Raw genomic sequence first — 16,578 nt, 5'->3', positions numbered from 1 at the left:
ATTTTTTGTAACTTAGCTTTTTTTATTTTTTGTACTTTAGTTAGTTTATGTAATTGTATTTAATTGCAGTTATTTAATGATAGTGTAGTGTTAGGTTTAATTGTAACTTAGGTTAGGATTTATTTTACAGGTAATTTTGTATTTCTTTTAGCTAGGTAGTTATTAAATAGTTAATAACTATTTAATAACTATTCTAACTAGCTAAAATAAATACAAAGTTACCTGTAAAATAAATATAAATCCTAAAATAGCTACAATGTAATTAATGACATTGTAGCTATCTTAGGGTTTATTTTACAGGTAAGTATTTAGTTTTAAATAGGAATCATTTATTTAATGATAGTGTAGTGTTAGGTGTAATTGTAACTTAGGTTAGTTTTATTTTACTGGTAAATTTCTCTTTATTTTAGCTAGGTAACTATTAAATAGTTAATAACTATTTAATAGCTATTGTACCTAGTTAAAATAAATTGAAAGTTGCCTGTAAAATAAAAATAAATCCTAACATAGCTACAATATAATTATTATTTATATTGTAGCTATATTAGGGTTTATTTTAAAGGTAAGTATTTAGTTTTAAATAGGATTAATTTAGTTCATAATAGAAATATTATTTAGATTTATTTAATTAATATTTAAGTTAGGGGGGTGTTAGGGTTAGTGTTAGACTTAGGTTTAGGGGTTAATACATTTATTACAGTGGCGGCAGTGTAGTGTGGGGGCAGGATAGGGGTTAATAAATTTATTATAGGTGGCGACGGTGTAGGGGGGGCAGATTAGGGGTTAATAAATTTAATATAGGTTGCGGCAGGGTCTGGGAGCGGCGGTTTAGGGGTTAAACTATTTATTTAGTTGAGGTGCAGGATCAGCAGGATAGGGATTAATAACTTTATTATAGAGGGCGACGGTATAGGGGAGGCAGGATAGGGGTTACTAGGTATAATGTAGGTGGCAGCGGTGTCCGGGAGCGGCGGTTTAGGGGTTAATACATTTATAAGAGTTGCGGCAGGGTCTAGGAGCGGCGGTTTAGGGGTTAATACATTTATCAGAGTTGCGGCAGGGTCTAGGAGCGGTGGTTTAGGGGTTAATACATTTATCAGAGTTGTGGCAGGGTCTAGGAGCGGCGGTTTAGGGGTCAGTAACTTTATTTAGTTGCGGGGGGCTCCGGGGGCGCCGGTATAGGGGGTAGAACAGTGCAGTTTAGTGTGGGTGCTTAGTGACAGGCTAGCAATAAAGCTGGGAAAAAGCCGAAGAGCAGCAAGATCGGATGAGTGATAACTCTCACAGTCCGCTGCTCATCGCGCCGTACTTGGTGCGCGGCTTTTTGACAGCTTTATTTGATAACTTAGGCAAAATTTTTCAGGTCCGCAGCGGCGATGTGAGGCGAGCTTAGGCAGGTGTATTGGGCCGGCGAAGGCAGTTAAGTTGACACGTTGATAACTACCCCCCAATATCTGAAGTACAGAAGTTATCACGCCTGAGTCTTTCACTCTTTCACTTACATACTTTTTTACTTACATTCAATATGTAATACCAGCACTAGCCTGGAAGCACTAATGTTTTACCTTGAGCGCAAAAAAAAAAAATAGGGCTCCACTTAATCTAGACCATAGTTTGCCAGCTCTAGATGGGTAGTACATTTCTGGTCTGGAGCTAAAGATGGTTTCTGAGCAGCATATGTACGTAGCTGACAGTCACCAGCCATGCTCATTTGAGGATTAGCAGTGTATTTAACTCATTAATCTATCCAAGCTATAGTACAATCGTGTGCTATATGTGCATTGTATTATTATTCAGTTTGCCATTATCGTCATCTCATTCTGATGAGCTAACCTTAAAGGAATAGGAAAGTCAAAATTAAACTTACATGATTCCGATAGAGCATGTCATTTTTATACACTTTTAAATTCACTTTTATTTTCAAATGTGCTTTGTTCTCTTGGTATCCCTTGTTGAAAAAGAATACACACATATCCTACACTAGTGGGAGCTGCTGCTAATTGGTGCCCGCACACATTTGTCTATTGTGATTGGCAGACTAGGTTCATCTTGCTGCCAGTAGTGCAATGCTGTTCCTTCAGCAAAGGATTAGAAGAGAATGAAGCACATTTGATAATGGAAGTAAAATGTAAAGTTGTTTAAAATTGTATGTTCTATCCATATCATGAAAGAAAAGTTTTCCTATCCCTTTAAATCTATATAATCCATTCATCTAAGCAAAGATTTTTTTTTTTTTTTAATCAAACACATAAACAGATTATAGTTTACCTCCACATTTGGAGATTTTCCACTGTTTTTAAAAAAAAAAAAAAAAAAAAGCAAGCAAACAAACTTCTGTCTGGCCTGTACCAGTTTGTGGTGGGAATATTTTAACTAAGAATTTAAATAAACATTACACAGAATGCCTATTATCAACAAAAGGAAACATCTGAAAGAGTATTTCTTGGAAATAAAATGGTTTCACAGATATATTGTCAACTCTAAAAATAATCATCAAGCTATACTATAACCACATAATAAAGCACACAATTAAACAATGTGAAACGTCAAAGATAATACAATTTATGAGTATCACATTTAAGTATTAAAAAAAATAATACATTTTGCATTTACTTTCTCATCCTGTCATTAGGATTGGTGCTTTACTTATTTCACCTTCAGAAAATACTGAAGTAACCCATCAATGTGGAAATTAGCTGAACATACAGCTTATGGGTAAAACTGCCATTGGATTCGTAAATTAGTAAAAGAATTGTGATGCTTTGTGTAAGCTAAAGATCCAAAATTGTTTTCTATAGTAATTTAAACATCTCTATTTTCTTTTCTTCTAGGAAATGGGGACACCATGGATGAAGCAGATATACATAATATTACTGGCAACATGGGCAACGGCAGTGTGTGCTCTAGAGAGAATCGAGTTAATCAAGTCCTTTTTCCTGTACTCTATACAATCTTGTTCATTGCTGGAATAATCATGAATGGCTTGGCAATGATATTATTTTTCCAAATTCCAAGTAAATCCAATTTCATTATTTTCCTGAAAAATTCAGTTATTTCTGACACTTTAATGATTATGACATTTCCATTTAAAATTCTAAGTGATTCAAGACTTGGACTTTGGCCACTTAAAGGTTTTGTTTGTCAAGTTACGTCGGTGATATTCTATTATACAATGTACATCAGTATTATATTTCTTGGACTAATAACCATTGACCGTTATCTGAAAACAGTCAGACCATTTAAAAAGTCTCACTCAACAAACCTGCGATCATCAAAGATTTTATCAGTCATTATATGGGTCGTTATGTTCTCACTTTCATTGCCCAATATGATTCTGACCAATAAGACACAAACACCAAAAAGCGTGAAGAAATGTGCTATACTTAAATCTAATTTTGGCTTGGTTTGGCATGAAATTGTAAACTACATATGTCAATTCATCTTCTGGATTATATTTTCCATCATTATTATTTGTTATATACTCATAACACGAACCCTTTACCAGTCATACAAACGAACTAGGAAAGAAAGCTCAGGATCTCGAAAAAAGGTGAACATGAAAGTATTTATTATTATTGCAGTTTTTTTCATTTGTTTTGCTCCCTTTCACTTTGCCCGGATTCCATATACACTAAGTCAAACAAGAGATGCTTTTAAATGCTCTGCAAAAACGACTCTCTTTTATCTTAAGGAGAGCACATTGTGGATGGCATCTTTAAATGCATGTCTGGATCCATTCATTTACTTTTTTCTCTGTAGAGCATTTAGAAATTCACTCGTAAACATGTGGAGAAAAAGGAGAGCATGTATATCTTCTTACACAAGACCGCGGATTCGGAAGAGGTACAACATAAGATGCCAGGAAACCAATATTTAGCTTGCATCTATGCTACACCTTTGCTCTTATTAGTATTCCAGTATTACAAATTATTAATCAACATAATCAACAGTGGTGTCTTCATCAGACTTTTTCAGGACAATCTTATTTTGAATGTATTCTTTCCGATCTAAGTAACAGTCTGCACCATTAAATATTATTGCATTTTATTTTAGTTTTTTTAACTTTTTTATCACGTTAATTTTAGTATTTTTAAGTTGTGCATTTAGTACTATATACTAATGTGGCACTTCACGTAATACAGATAGTCTTCATTTTCCACCAGTTGACAATAACAACTATTACAGCATTCACCATATGCAACCAAAAGTGTGACTTAAGGAAATGACATATTGCACTTTATGTTAAATCTTTTTGGAAAGATAAATTAGTTATCTGAAACTATGTGAAAGACTAGTGAGATATTTTAGCACTGAATTTGAAGAGATGTTGCACTTGAAAGGGCAGTAATGTCAAAATAAAAAATTTATGTTTTTAAAGAATCAATTTTACTTCTCTTAACAAATTTGGTTTGTTCTCTTAGTATCCTTTATTGGGTAGACTTAGGAACAGCACTACTGTGAGCTTTTCAACAAAGGTTGTAAAGAGAACAAAGAAAGTTAGATAATAGAAGTAAAATGAACAAAGCAACTAGGCTCTCCATAGCAGAATATTGGAAGATAGCGGACCCGCTTATTTCTGTTATAGAGAATAAGGTTAGCTTCTATTATCAAACGGAGGAGCATAATCTATAACAGGAAAGATTACTTCTGGAAATATTAACTTATCTATATGGACAGGGGGATCAACAGACCAGGAAATATTTTTGAAAGTTGGTGATATTTCTCAAATATTCAGTACTACAAAAGAGGGGAGGGGGTGGGAGACTGGAGCTCTCCCGGAGCCTGTTTAGCACAACCGCCAGTGATCAGAATTTATTGGACCCATTGTTACCTACTTTTTTAATATTATATCTATTTGTATCTAGAACTTACTGACTCTGCAAAACAAATTTGTAATGGGACTGATGCTGTCCATATGCCGCATCTCAAGTATAACACTGTGGATGATGTATCTGAAGGTGCAAAGAATTTACTGTTGCTAACATACTATATTGTTATGTTCTCGTAACTGTAAAAACATCTGGTTAGCTATTAAAAAAAGATATGTCCAAAGAAAATCCTTATAAAACAAAATCATTAATTATAATTATAATAATAAGTAGATACAAATAGAGTTTGTATGACCATCTAAGAGATTACTCTATATGTGAATTGGATGCAATAAAAATGAGTCTCTAATACATATCTAAGTTCTTTTAGAAAAATATTGTAGCCTTTATTGAGTACTGTGTAAATGTCTTCACAATTCTAGTAGTATGTTGGTCAGGTGACTCTGCATGGAACCATTTTACTGTAGATAAATCTCAGAAGCTTCCACTGCTTCATAATGCATTGGAAGTTCATGAAGGGTGGACACCTTGATTACAGGGGGTGTTTGGGGCTGGTTCCTGTTGTAAAAGTAGCATAGTGTGCAGGGATTGGGAATGAGGCTGTGGATGATATGGTTAGGAGTAACTGTGGTTGGGGTGCCATTAAGGCTTAATGTAACATCCAAGGGAGTGTTCTACATGATTCAGTCAAGGCAAATTCCCCCAGGGCAACATCTAGGAAAATTCCTAAATTATAGTTCCAAAAACAAACCCCCTCCAAGCAACCCCTATAAAAAACCCTGTAGCAACGTAGGATCACCAAACATACCCTCACCAACTATACAAAAATAACAAGAAAAACAAAATATAAACAAAATCATGTTAAAGAAATGTACCTACCTTATTCCTCATGGTTAATCTTTAGCCTTTCTTGGCTATAAACAAGATTACACATGGAGCACAAATAAACTAGTACATTGCTCAAGTTAAATCAATAATGCTTTTATTCTTGCGCTCAGATTGCAAGTTGAAAGTAAAATGGCATCACTCAAGTGAAAGCCTCAGAAGTGCTAACATTTAGAAGTTGAATAGCATAGTCGCTCTAACTTTCTCGCCTAATAGACTTTTATGGGGCTTGCTATAAAACATATTTCTGGCTTTGGAATTTGGAATTTGTCAGAAACAAATCTGCTACTTTTGCTTTTGCATTATCTATTTATTATGCATTTATTGAATATGCTCATCTATTGTGTTTAGTGGTCCATTTCCATCTTTCAGTTCTTGTACACATTAACGTTATAAAATAACAAATCATCTCAGCTATTCTTTCTTTCATTCAGAATGTGCTTAATTCTGTTTGACACAGCTATCTTCTTCACATGCTTCTTCATACAAAGTATTCTTGTGTAAACAAACACAAACATTGCTTTATTATAATTTTTAACATAAACATTGACAAGCTTATATTAAATTACAACACATTTAAGATTATTATTCCAAATCTATGTATAAAAACTACAGAAATGTCACTAATTCTGCTATGACACTAAAGAAATGGTGATGGCCCTGTTTTAAAATGGATCCTGCTATGATGGCTAGCTGGCATTACTGTGCATAATACGCACAACATGTGAGAGGGACTGTGCCAGAGTGACAGAGGTAGTGAAAGAAGACAAACCAGTGTAACTGAGGGAGTAAAGGATTCAAACCAATGTGACAGAGGGAGTGAAAGGGGTAAAACCAGTAAATGGGCTTGGGCTGTGAGAGGCCAGTTACTGGTGACACTGATAAGGAAAACGTTTTTATTATTATTGCAATAACATTTTTTTGAGGGACTTTAAGGGGTCTTTGTGGCTTGTTTATGGGTTATTAACCCACATGGCTAGTTTAGGAAACACTCTGTTGTGTTTCTTTTAGGCCCCATGACATCGAGTGAGGTGGGAGGGGCCTATTTTCGCGTCTCAGTTGCGCAGTTTCTTTTCCTCAGAGACATCCAGCTGCTTCTCCAGAGGGTCCTGCTGTGTTTGAGGGCTATAAAGAAGTTTTTTTTCCCCACAAATCGTTCATAAAGGGCAGGTAGGCACCACAGCAGAGCTGTGGCAAGGTGCTGAACGTTTTTTTACTGTTTTTTGACGTTTTGTCAATCCGGTTTTTACATTAAGGGGTTAATTGTTTATTTGCATAGCTGTGCAGTTACTAAAGCTTTATGATGCTACTGTAAACATTTTGTTGAGTTTACTGCTTTTTTACACTGTTTTGCAGAGTTTGTGCAGCTTTTTTCTCTTAAAGGCACAGTACTGTTTTTTTCTAAGTATTATATACTTTGAATAAAGTGTTTTCCAAGCTTGCTTGTTTCATTACTAGCCTGTTTAACATGTCTGACACTAAGGAAAATCCTTGTTTAATGTGTTTAGAAGCCATTGTGGAACCCCCTCTTAGAATGTGTCCCACTTGCACTGATATGTCTATAAATTATAAAGAGCATATTTTAGCAATGAAAAATATAGCAATAGATGATTCTCAGACAGAAGGAAATGAGTTTTTGACATCTAGCCCTCCCCAAGTGTCACAACCAGTAACGCTCGCACAAGTGACGCCAAGTACTTCTAATGCGTCAAATTCATTTACTTTACAAGACATGGCCACAGTTATGAATAAAACCCTCACAGAGGTTTTTTCTAAACTGCCTGGTTTACAAGGAAAGCGTGACAGCTCTGGGTTAAGTAAAGCTGAGCAGTCTGACGCTTTAGTAGCCGTATCTGATATACCCTCACAATGTTCTGAAGTAGGGGTAAGGGATTTGTTATCTGATTTTTACATGACGGCCTTTAAATTTAAGCTTGAACACCTCCGCTTATTGCTCAGGGAGGTATTAGCGACTCTAGATGATTGTGACCCCATAGTGGTTCCGGAGAAATTGTGTAAAATGGACAAATACTTAGAGGTTCCTGTTTACACTGATGTTTTTCCAGTCCCTAAGAGGATTGTGAATATTGTTACTAAGGAGTGGGATAAACCAGGTATTCCGTTTGCTCCCCCTCCTGTTTTTAAGAAAATGTTTCCCATATCTGACACCATGCGGGACTCGTGGCAGACGGTTCCTAAGGTGGAGGGAGCTATTTCTACTCTATCTAAGCGTACAACTATACCTATCGAAGACAGTTGTGCTTTCAAAGATCCTATGGATAAAAAATTAGAGGGTCTCCAGAAGAAAATTTTTGTTCATCAAGGTTTTCTTCTCCAACCTATTGCATGCATTGTTCCTGTAACTACTGCAGCTGCCTTCTGGTTCGAGGCTCTAGAAGAGGCTCTTCAGATGGAGACTCCATTAGAGGATATTATGGATAGAATTAAGGCTCTTAAGTTGGCTAAATTTTTCATTACAGATGCTGCTTTCCAACTGACTAAGTTAGCGGCAAAGAATTCAGGTTTTGCCATTTTAGGACGCAGGACGTTATGGCTTAAGTCCTGGTCTGCTGATGTATCATCAAAATCTAAACTTTTGAACATCCCTTTCAAAGGAAAGACCCTATTCGGGCCTGAACTGAAAGCGATTATTTCAGACTTCACTGGAGGGAAAGGCCATGCTCTCCCTCAGGATAAAACAAATAAATTGAGGACCAAACAAAATAATTTTCGTTCCTTTCAGAATTTCAAGGGTGGTCCCGCTTCAGCTTCCCCTGCTGCAAAGCAAGAGGGAAATTTTGCCCAATCCAAGTCAGTCTGGAGATCTAACCAGGCTTGGAACAAGGGCAAACAGGCCAAGAAGCCTGCAACTGCCTCTAAGACAGCATGAAGGGGTAGCCCCCGATCCGGGACTGGATCTAGTAGGGGGCAGACTCTCTCTCTTCGCTCAGCCTTGGGCAAGAGATGTCCACGATTCCTGGGCTTTAGAAATTGTGTCCCAGGGATATCTTCTGGATTTCAAAGACTCTCCCCCAAGGGGGAGGTTTCATACTTCTCAATTGTCTGCAAACCAGACAAAGAGAGAGGCGTTCTTACGCTGTGTAGAAGACCTACATACCATGGGAGTGATCTGCCCAGTTCCAAAAGCGGAACAAAGGCTAGGGTTTTACTCAAACCTGTTTGTGGTTCCCAAAAAAGAGGGAACTTTCAGACCAATCTTGGATCTCAAAATTCTAAACAAGTTCCTCAGAGTACCATCATTCAAGATGGAGACTATTCGGACTATTCTACCTCTGATCCAGGAGGGTCAATATATGACTACCGTGGATTTGAAGGATGCGTATCTACACATCCCTATTCACAGAAATCATCATCAATTCCTCAGATTCGCCTTTCTGGACTGGCATTACCAGTTTGTGGCCCTTCCCTTCGGGTTGGCCATGGCTCCCAGAGTTTTCACAAAGGTGCTAGGGTCCCTTTTGGCGGTTCTAAGACCGCGGGGCATAGCAGTGGCGCCTTATCTAGACGACATCTTAATTCGTCCAACTAGCCAAGTTTCGCACGGACATCATGTTGGCTTTTCTGAGATCTCACGGGCGGAAGGTGAACATAAAAAAGAGTTATCTCTTCCCTCTCGCAAGAGTTTTCTTCCTAGGGACTCTGATAGACTCGGTAGAAATGAAAATATTTCTGACGGAGGTCAGAAAATCAAAACTCTTAACCACTTGCCGAGCTCTTCATTCCATTCCTCAACCATCAGTGGCTCAGTGTATGGAGGTAATCGGTCTCATGGTAGCAGCAATGGACATAGTTCCTTTTGCCTGCCTACACCTCAGACCACTGGAACTATGCATGCTCAAACAGTGGAATGGAGATTATGCAGATTTATCTCCTCAACTGCATCTGGACCAGGATACCAGAGACTCACTTCTCTGGTGGTTGTCTCAGGACCACCTGTCTCAGGGTATGTGTTTCCGCAGGCCAGAGTGGCTCATTGTAATTTCAGGTGCCAGCCTACTAGGCTGGGGTGCAGTCTGGAACTCCCTGAAAGCACAGGGCTTATGGTCTCGGGAAGAAACTCTCCTCCCAATAAACATCACGACTGTAGCTTATATCAATCATCAAGGAGGAACACGGAGTTCTCTAGCGATGATGGAGGTAACCAAAATAATCCGATGGGCGGAGGATTACTCTTGCCATCTCTCAGCAATCCATTTCCCAGGGGTAGAGAACTGTGAGGCGGATTTCCTAAGTCGTCAGACTTTTCATCCGGAGGAGTGGGAACTCCATCCGGAGGTATTTGCCCAGCTGACTCAGCTATGGGGCACACCAGAATTGGATCTGATGGCGTCCCGTCAGAATGCCAAACTTCCTTGTTACGGGTGCAGGTCCCGGGATCCCCAGGCGGTACTGATAGATGCTCTAGCAGTACCCTGGTCCTTCAATCTGGCCTATGTATTTCCACCGTTTCCTCTCCTCCCACGTCTGGTTGCCAGAATCAAGCAGGAGAGAGCTTCTGTACTTCTGATAGCACCTGCGTGGCCACGCAGGACTTGGTATGCAGACCTAGTGGACATGTCATCGGTCCCACTGTGTACTCTGCCATTGAGGCAGGACCTTCTAATCCAAGGTCCATTCACGCATCCAAATCTAATTTCTCTGCATCCGACTGCTTGGAGATTGAACGCCTGATTCTATCAAAGTGTGGTTTCTCTGAGTCGGTCATTGATACCCTGATTCAAGCTAAAAAGCCTGTCACCAGGAAGATCTATCATAAGACTTGGCGCAAATATTTTTATTGGTGTGAATCCAAGGGTTACTCATGGAGTAAGATTAGGATTCCTAGAATATTGTCCTTTCTCCAAGAAGGTTTGGAGAAGGGATTATCAGCTAGTTCCTTAAAAGGACAGATTTCTGCATTGTCTATTCTTTTACACAAGCGTCTGGCAGATGTTACAGACGTTCAAGCGTTTAGTCAGGCTTTAGTCAGAATCAAGCCTGTATTCAAACCTGTTGCTCCCCCATGGAGCTTAAACTTAGTTCTTAAAGTTCTTCAAGGGGTTCCGTTTGAACCTATGCATTCCATAGATATTAAGCTTCTATCTTGGAAAGTTTTGTTTTAAGTAGCTATCTCTTCGGCTTGAAGAGTTTCTGAGTTATCTGCTTTACAGTGTGACTCACCTTACCTTGTTTTCCATGCATATAAGGTGGTTTTGCGTACCAAACCTGGGTTTCTTCCTAAGGTTGTTTCTAATAGGAATATCAATCAGGAGATTGTTGTTCCTTCTCTGTGTCCTAATCCTTCATCAAAGAAGGAACGTCTGTTGCACAATCTTGATGTGGTTCGTGCTTTAAAGTTCTACTTACAAGCAACTAAAGATTTCCGTCAAACATCTTCATTTGTTGTTTATTCTGGTAAACGGAGAGGTCAAAAGGCTACGGCTACCTCTCTTTCCTTTTGGCTGAAAAGCATCATCCGTTTGGCTTATGAGACTGCTGGCAAGCAGCCTCCTGAAAGAATTACTGCTCATTCTACTAGAGCAGTAGCTTCCACATGGGCTTTTGTTGAACAGATTTGTAAGGCGGCGACTTGGTCTTCGCTTCATACTTTTTCAAATTTTCCAAATTTGATACTTTTGCTTCTTCAGAGGCTATTTTTGGGAGAAAGGTTCTACAAGCAGTGGTGCCTTCCGTTTAGGGTACCTGTCTTGTCCCTCCCTTCATCCGTGTCCTAAAGCTTTGGTATTGGTATCCCACAAGTATGGATGAATCAGTGGACTCGATACATCTTACAAGAGAAAACAGAATTTATGCTTACCTGATAAATTTCTTTCTCTTGTGATGTATCGAGTCCACGGCCCGCCCTGTCTAAGACAGGTAGTATATTTTTATTTGAAAAACTTCAGTCACCTCTGCACCCTATAGTTTCTCCTTTTCTTCCTAGCCTTCGGTCGAATGACTGGGGGGGCGGAGCTAAGGGAGGAGCTATATAGACAGCTCGGCTGTGGGTGCTCTCTTTGCCACTTCCTGTAGGGAAGGAGAATATCCCACAAGTATGGATGAATCCGTGGACTCGATACATCACAAGAGAAAGAAATTTATCAGGTAAGCATAAATTCTGTTTTTTTTCTGAGGTAAATAACTCGGGATTAGAGGTCAGTGCATGGTGGTGAGAAAGAGAGCAGGTAGCCCAGTGCTTTCCAAACTGTGTGTCGTGACATAGTGTGTCGGCGGCAGTGTGTAGGTGTGTCCCTGCTTCAGCACAATTTTTTTTTTATTTCAAATTATTTTTACTTTTTTTTTTCTTTTTCGATTTTCCGCCTGCCTGCTACGCATATCACGTGGTTGACACGTGATTGATACCTAGTTGGTCACAGATCATCTTAACCAATTGGCGCAGCTTAGCGGGAACTGAAACTATTCCCATTGGCGGCACATTGGCTCCTGACTCCACGTGTAGACTCCTTAATCAGCTCGTGACTGCACGTGTAGTCAGTGAGAGGTACAGCAGTGTGTTTGCAGGCAGTAGTCAGTCAGACTCGTAGAGCTCTGAGGGAAGCAGCTTAAACGCTGAGCTGAAGTCAGAAGTCAAAGTGTTGTTTTTTTGCAGCTAGCTCCCAGTAGTGCATTGCTGCTCCTGTTCTTGATATATGGATAGCAAGCTTAAAAATGCTTGATGATGAAATGTGAGTGTCCTTATCTAATATTCCACTAAATATTCAGAAACTGTGTTCATCCTATCAACCTCATACATCCCATTAAAATTGTAAGTAGCAATTGGTGTTATTAAACTTTTTTAATTCTTGCACATACATACTGTTACTTGTAAATGTGTTTTGTTATTATATAATTTATGTATCTGTCCGTATCTCTTCAAACAAATTAGTTTAACCTCCTGGTTGCTAGTACAACTGAATTACTGTGTCGCAAAATGATGTAGGTCTAAAAAGTGTGTCACCAACATGACAAGTTTGGAAAGCTCTGAGGTAGCCACAAATAGGTGATCTTTTATGGGTATAAAAACAGGCAGGCAAATGGCAGCAGAGCAGCTGGAAAACTGCATCAGAAGGTTTTGCTTAAGGGATGTGGTAACAATGAAATGTCGATGAGTCCAAGTCTTGTTTGTCTGTATGTGCTGCTCAAGCAATACCTGGAGCCAACATTACAGGTTAACAGCATTGAACATGCTCTCCCCCCTCTCTTTTGCTCTCTCTCCCCCCTCTCTTTTGTGCTCTTTCTCCCCCTCTCTTTTGAACTCTCTCTCTCCCCCTTTCTTTTGTGCTCTCCCCCCTCTCTTTTGTGCTCTCTCTCTCCCCCCTCTCTCTTGTGCTCTCTCCCCCTCTCTTTTGCGTTCTCTCACTCCACCTCTCTTTTGCTCTCTACCCCTCTCTTATGCTCTCTCTCTCCCCCCTCTCTTTTGCTCTCCCTACCCCCTCTCTTATGCTCTCTCTCTCCCCCCTCTCTTTTGCTCTCTCTCTCCCCCCTCTCTTTTGCTCTCTCTCCCCCCTCTCATTTGCGCTCTCCCCCCCTCTCTTTTGCGCTTTCCCTCTCCCCTCTCTGTTGCGCTCTCTCCCCCTCTCTTTTGCGCTCTCTCCCCCCTCTCTTTTGCACTCTCTACCCCCTCTCTTTTGTGTTCTCTCTCTCCCCCTGTCTTCTGCGCTCTCTATCTCCCCCTCTGTTTTGCTCTCTCTCCCCCTCTCTTTTGTGCTCTCTCTTTCCCCCTCTCTTTTGCGCTCTCTCTCCCCCCTCTCTTTTGCGCTCTCTCTCCACCCTCTCTTTTGTTCTCTCTATCTCTCCTCTCTTTTGTGCTCTCTCTTCCCCCCCTCTTTTGCTCTCTCTCTCCCCTCTCTCTTTTGCTCTCTCTCCCCTCTCTGTTGCGCTCTCTCCCCCCTCTCTTTTGCGCTCTCTACCCCCTCTCTTTTGTGTTCTCTCTCTCCCCCTGTCTTCTGCGCTCTCTATCTCCTCCTCTATTTTGCTCTCTCTCCCCCTCTCTTTTGTGCTGTCTCTTTCCCCCTCTCTTTTGTGCTCTCTCTCCCCCCTCTCTTTTGCGCTCTCTCCACCCTCTCTTTTGTTCTCTCTATCTCTCCCTCTCTTTTGTGCTCTCTCTCTCTCCCCCTCTCTTTTGCGCTCTCTTTCCCCCCTCTCTTTTGCGCTCTCTCTCCCCCCTCTCTTTTGCGTTCTCTCTCCCCCTCTCTTTTGAGCTCTCTCTCCCCATCTCTTTTGTGCTCTCTCTCCCCCCCCACTCTTTTATTCTCTCTATCTCTCCCTCTCTTTTGCGTTCTCTCTCCCCCCTCTCTTTTGCGCTCTCTCTCCCCCTCTCTTTTGCACTCTCTCTCCCCCTCTCTTTTGTGCTCTCTCTCCCCCTCTCTTTTATGCTTTCTATCTCTCCTTCTCTTTTGCGCTCTCTCTCCCCCTCTCTTTTGTGCTCTCTCTCCCCCTCTCTTATGCATTCTCTCTCTCCCCCGCTCTTTTGAGCTCTCTCTCTCCCCTCTCTTTTGCGCTCTCTCTCTCCCCCTTTCTTTTGCGTGCTCTCTCTCCCTCCTCTCTTTTGCTCTCTCTCTCTCCATCCTTCTCTTTTGCTTTCCCCCCCTCTCCCCCTTTCTCTCCCCTCTCCCCCTCTCTCTCTTCTCTCTCTCCCCTCTCTCTCCTCTCTCTCCCCCCTTCCCCCTCTCTCCCCTCTCCCCCCATTCTTTCCCCTCTCCCCCCTCTTTCCCCTCTCCCCCCTCTTTCCCCTCTCCTCCCTCTCTCTCCCTTCTCCCCTCTCTTTTGCTCTCTCTCCCCTTTCTCTATTGCTATCTCTCCCCCCTTTCCCCCCTCTCCCCCTCTCTCTCTCACTCTTTTATTTTGCTCTCTCTCTTCCCCTCTCTTTTGCTCTCTCTCTTTCGCCCTCTTATTTTCTCTCTCCCCCTCTCTCTTCCCTCTATTTTGCTCTCTCCCCCCTCTATGTTGCTCTCTCCCCCCTCTATGTTGCTCTCTCCCCCCTCTATTTTGCTCTTTCCCCCTCTTACCCTCTCTTTAGCTCTTTCCCATCTCTTTTACTCTCTCCCCCTCTCTTTCTATCTCCTTCCCCTCTTTCTAGCGTGCGGCCGCGACCGACCATGCCCCGCTCACGCTGAACACGCCCACTCACGTACGCCCACTCCCGCCCACCATCACTGTGCCGCAAAAGATCAGGTAGACTCTAAGGCCAGGTGTGTTTGTCCTTGTGCTGTCTCTACTGTGCATGACAGCTTCGGACAAACACACTTGGCCTTTTATATTATAGGATGTGCTTTTCCTTGTGTGAGTATGTGTGTTACTAATATGTAACAAAACCAAACACTCCAGGTATGACACTACTTAAAAATAATATTAATCCTCATCATAATAACACAAATAAATACAGAAATAAACATAAAAACAAAGCAGTGTAATTGTTTAAATTGTACATGTAATTTTATCAATGGGAGGAAAATACCAAACAGAAGCAAATTGCAGCCAGAATTACAATTGCATCTTTTAACTCTCCTAATCCCACACACAAAGGGGCCTATCTATCAAGCTCCGTATGGAGCTTGACGCCCTGTGTTTCTTTCGAGCCTGAAGGCTCGCCAAAGACAGCAGTTATGAAGCAGCGGTCTAAAGATCGCTGCTCCATAACCTGTCTGCTTGCTCTGAGCAGGTGGACAGACATTGCCACAAATCACCCCAATCGAGTACGATCGGGTTGATTGACAACCCAATTGGCTACGAATCTGTTAAATAGGCCTCAAAATCAAGCAGCAAGTTCTACACTTGGGAAATTTGCCACATAACTCTGTTTTAAATTGACACAAAACGCAAACATTTTTTTCATGATTCAGATAGAACATACACTTTAAGACAACTTTCTAATCTACTTATATTATCTAATTAGCTTTGTTCTCTTGGTATCTGTTGTTGAAAGGCATACCTAGGTAGTCTTTGAAGCAGCAATGCACTACTGGGAGTAGGGTTGCTACCTCAGCCATATTTTCCTGGACACTTATAAATTACACATGCTGCAGGGTGTGCAGGGATGAATATGAATAGTGCATATAGATAGTACTGTTTAGAAACCCATATATGTACCTCACTGCACACCCTGCAGCATGTGCAACTCTTAAAGGGACACTGAACCCAATTTTTTTCTTTTGTGATTCAGATAGAGCATGCAATTTTAAGCAACTTTCTAATTTACTCCTATTATCAAATTTTCTTCATTCTCTTGGTATCTTTATTTGAAATGAAGAATCTAAGTTTAGATGCTGGCCCATTTTTGGGGAACAACCTGGGTTGTTCTTGCTGATTGGTGGATAAATTCATCAACCAATAAAAAAAGTGCTCTCCAGAGTTCTAAACAAAAAAAAAGCTTAGATGCCTTCTTTTTCAAATAAAGATAGCAAGAGAATGAAGAAAAATTGATAATAGGAGTAAATTAGAAAGCTTAAAAATTGCATTCTCTATCTGAATCACAAAAGAAAAAATTTGGGTTCAGTGTCCCTTTAAGTGTCCAGGAAAACATGGCTATGGTGGCAACCCTAACTGGGAGCTAGCTTCTGATTGTTGGCTGCACATATATGCCTCTTGCCTCTTGTCATTGATTCACCCAATATATTCAGCTAACTTCCTTTAGTACAATGCTGCTTCAACAACAAATACCAAAGGAATGAAATATATTGGAAAGTGGTTTAAAATTGAATGCTCTATCTGAAACATAAAAGAAAAAGAAACTAGGTTTCATGACCCTTTAACTGGCAGGAATATTACACCCAGTTATAACATTTCCTCTTTTGCAATGCAATCTGTAACACCTTGATGGTGTGGCATTTAATTGGTAATGCCACACCCCTCTAATATTCCCCCA

The 16,578-nt window shown here is 40.6% G+C and overlaps 1 protein-coding gene across 1 annotated transcript in view; it reads left to right on the top strand.

Annotated features, from left to right (window-relative positions):
- Positions 1-4,047, top strand: part of P2RY12 (purinergic receptor P2Y12) — a 41,951-nt gene extending 37,904 nt beyond the window's left edge. Inside the window, exon 2 of the mRNA XM_053709013.1 lies at positions 2,832-4,047. Coding sequence (XP_053564988.1) covers positions 2,832-3,877 — 1,046 coding nt within the window. The 3' untranslated portion in view covers positions 3,878-4,047. The remainder of the gene's footprint in view (positions 1-2,831) is intronic.
- Positions 4,048-16,578: the final 12,531 nt, after the last annotated feature.

Source organism: Bombina bombina, chromosome 4, assembly GCF_027579735.1.
Source record: "Bombina bombina isolate aBomBom1 chromosome 4, aBomBom1.pri, whole genome shotgun sequence".
NCBI classification, from domain to species: Eukaryota; Metazoa; Chordata; class Amphibia; order Anura; family Bombinatoridae; genus Bombina; species Bombina bombina.
This window is presented reverse-complemented; position numbering and strand designations above follow the sequence as displayed.